Source organism: Anneissia japonica, unplaced genomic scaffold (genome assembly GCF_011630105.1).
Source record: "Anneissia japonica isolate Jap-2015-1 unplaced genomic scaffold, ASM1163010v1 scaffold287783_len325500_cov191, whole genome shotgun sequence".
Taxonomy (NCBI): Eukaryota; Metazoa; Echinodermata; class Crinoidea; order Comatulida; family Comatulidae; genus Anneissia; species Anneissia japonica.
Genome location: NW_022695987.1, coordinates 210,339 through 213,992, shown reverse-complemented (window position 1 = coordinate 213,992; position 3,654 = coordinate 210,339). Strand labels below are relative to the sequence as shown.

The 3,654-nt window shown below is 36.4% G+C and overlaps 1 protein-coding gene across 1 annotated transcript in view; it reads right to left on the bottom strand.

Annotated features, from left to right (window-relative positions):
• Positions 1 to 296: 296 nt before the first annotated feature.
• The window catches only part of LOC117101670 (replication factor C subunit 3-like), a 13,491-nt gene continuing 10,133 nt past the window's right edge, over positions 297 to 3,654 (bottom strand). The window contains exon 8 of the mRNA XM_033241698.1: positions 297 to 1,954. Within this exon, the coding sequence (XP_033097589.1) occupies positions 1,763 to 1,954 (192 nt within the window). The 3' untranslated portion in view covers positions 297 to 1,762. The remainder of the gene's footprint in view (positions 1,955 to 3,654) is intronic.

Sequence of the window (3,654 nt, the reverse complement as noted above, 5' to 3'; positions counted from 1 at the left end):
GAAACAATAAATAAGGCCACTGTAACATCAATCTGTATAATGGCTGTCTCTTATACACATCTAGATGTGTATAAGAGACAGGCATATGCTTGATAAGACATAAAATTATATAAATACGTATTTTGGTTTGGGGTTGTGGTTAATTACTTGTTATTTAACATACTGTATACAGCAGCATTTAATATAACCAGTTGTGAATTAAATTTACAAATTTCAGTAGAAAATATTATCATTAATATTACTTTTTAGCTCATATAGGGAGCTCTAGGAATACTCGACTGATTAATAGATTCTGGTTTTTTTTTTCTTTTTGTATAGGCGGCCGTTAAAGCCAGGATACTAATACTACCTCTAGTAATAGATTCTTATTTTTTTGTATGTTTTCTTTCTGTCTTGCCTAGTTTATCTTTGATATTGTTTTTATTCCTTGTAATTATTTTTTTAATGGCTTGTCATGTTAAATGTAATAGTTTCCTTTCATAGTCAATGGAATTAATGCATTTCATTAGCTTTCGGTACCGTGGCGGTTCACTCATTGTCACGTGGCCTTTGATGTTATTATAATCATGTGACAAGAGGCTATCGTAGATCGACGGTAGGTCGTATCTGCAATCTCTGTTTAATAGGGGAACTCTTAATCGACATAAACAAATGTTAATAAAGGAATGCTTGTGTATTCATTGTGTTATTTATTAATTTTAACATTGTATACAATGTATTTAAAACCCTGTTTCTCAAAGTGTTTCATTACACACAGAATAACATATACTCTAGATTAAGCACCGTGAGCTTATTTGAGTACAGCGCTTATTCAAGCATGTACATAAAGGAGGTTTCGCACGCGAACGCGTACAGTTAGTTTGACGAATACGTCATCATTTTGACATCATACACCGGCTGCTATCTGTTAAATGTGTGGACGACATGTATACCTCGCTCACTACACGTAAGTGAAAAAGTCTAGGGATTTTTTTTATTTCTAGTAGGATCTTCGTTTTTTTTTTTTTCACATTTTACATACGTGTAAAAAGTAAATGTATCTTTAACTGCGTACGTGCCATTTTTGTGAAATTTTACGACAGCAAATTACGATAGGATGCGTCTCATTTCGGGGTATCAAAACGTCGGTGTTTTAAACTTGGTTGTGTCAGGATTTTGTGTAGGCCTAGGTCTACCTTGTAGCCAGGCAATTTGGGTCATAAACATTAGGGCCTATCACAGAATAACCAACTCTTTTAGGCAACAAAGGAAGTATTTTTCGGCTACAATTTTCAACTTCCTAAAAACCCTACTAATAAAACTTTGAGAAGCATGATGAGAGAAATTAAAAGAGTACTGTATAGGCCTAGGCCCTAAGCTTAGGCTACGCTTGAATTGCGCTGTGATTGCATAAAAACACAGAATGGCTACAAACCGTTACGGATAGCTAAACGTATGCATACACGTATTTGCTTGCGTGTGAAACCTCTCTAATAAGTTGGACAGAATGCCAATAAAAAAATGGATTTCCGGTAAAATTCCATAATACTGTATAATATATTGTAAGAACGCATTAGCCTAATATACAACATAATTCTATGGTTTATTTCAACTCAAGAGGCATAAGTTTCATATTTTAAACTCTGTACAGAGTATCAAATTTTCTTCCTCAAAAAAATGGTTGTATGCCCATATACAGTCATGATATGATGTCATCATGACCATATATAGGCATGCCACATGTTTTTTGTCAAATAAAGTTTGATAAGTCTACACCAGGCTTTTACATCATCATGGCTTCGAGACCATCCTCCAAGAAGCGTTTATAGATACTCATGAACTTTGCGACGAATGCTTCTAAGTGATATATTACTTTACTACCCATCTGTAACCTGTGTTCGTAGAATGCTGCAATCTGGGTGATCTCGGATTTTAGCTGGCCGTCACAGTTAAGAATCAGTTCTTTCAATAAAGCCTGTAGGAAAATAATTTTAAAATAGATGAGCCAGTTTATCATGAACAGCACATTTGGGGAAACTATTTTATTGTTTAACACAGGGGTTCTCAAACCATAGGCTGTGACGCAAAATTGGGTCGCCAAAAAGGGGGAATCGCGAGACTCTCTGGGATTTTTTTAAGTTGAATTTCATATACTAAAAAATGCTGTTAGTACTTTGTTAATGACCAATAGTGACCAAAAAATGACCAAAAATTAATGACCAATACTGAGTTTACCGACCTGGATAGTGGGTCATGGCAAACTTCCAGCATGTTTGTATGGGTCATCAGCCAAAAAGTTTGAGAATTATTAAGTCCTGTCTAGACTATTAACTTGTATTTGACAAAAACATGTAACATGGCCAAATATGGCAATGGTGACATCACATCATGGCCATGTAATATATAGGTACATCATGATTGGATATATGCCGGGTCAACAGTTTTTTGTCAAAGCAAATTTGATATCAAAAAATCTGGACAAGAGCTTTAGTTTAACTGATTGCTGGTGTGCTACTCTGTGGCATTGCATTCTCTGCAGAAGTGCATCAGGTGACTGGCTTAATACACAGAGTATTAACATTGGTTTTCTGACTTCTGACAGGTTCAAAGCATTACATCCTCCAATGTGGATGAGGTAGCGCTCTTTCCATTAAGTCAGAATGTTCCTCCTTTGTTTCCTTCAAATCATCTAACATCATGACACACTTTCTTCCTCGAGGGCGCTTTCTTTCTATCCTTTCTTCTATAGTATCTTTCGATAGACCATTGCCTCTCAGAACATATCCGATCCACTTACACATTCTACATCTTATTAAGTCTATAATTGACCTCTTTTACTTTTTCCGTTTATTATAATTTTCTTTCCATCTAATATTCTCCATTTTTCTCCAAATCCACATTTTGAAAGCTTGCAATCAATCTATTTAATGTTTTCTCCAAATTCTCCAAATCTCTGACATCAGATACACAGTATACTGTATGTATACATACCCCTTTGATATGTATGTATATACTACTGTACTTTGATTCACATATATATATATATACCTCCAGTTCTATATTAAGCTCTGCTATAGCATTGAGCACTCTGTATGAAGATAGACTCCTCTTCAGCACACAACGCTCCTGTCTACAGTCGAGCACTCTAAGCCTATCTACAAACACCGACAGATTCTCTTATACACATCTAGATGTGTATAAGAGACAGTCCCTATACCAACAGCCAACGCTTACAAGAAGAAACTCATCGAAAAAGTGGAAAGCCTTCTTAAACGCATGAGATGGAAAGCATTTTTCTCACTAAACGGACGCAGCAACGACTCCGACTACGACGACACCGACAACTACGGACTTAAAAGCAAACGATGCCCTCCACAAATCACCGAAATGAAATCATTCGAAGACGACATGCTAAGACTAATAGAGAACGTAACCTTCAAGAAAGTAAATGACTCATTCCAAAACACCCTGAACTCCGACATCCAAAAGATAAAAAACTCCAAATCTATGTTCATCCCAGCAGACAAAACTCGAAACCTCTACGAAATGGACTACGACCGACATAGAAAGCTACTGAGGGATAACATCACCAAGACCTACAAAACAACTGAGCTGGCGACCGTCGATAACATCAACGCGGAAGCACTCAGCATCGCCCATAGACTTGGTATAGCC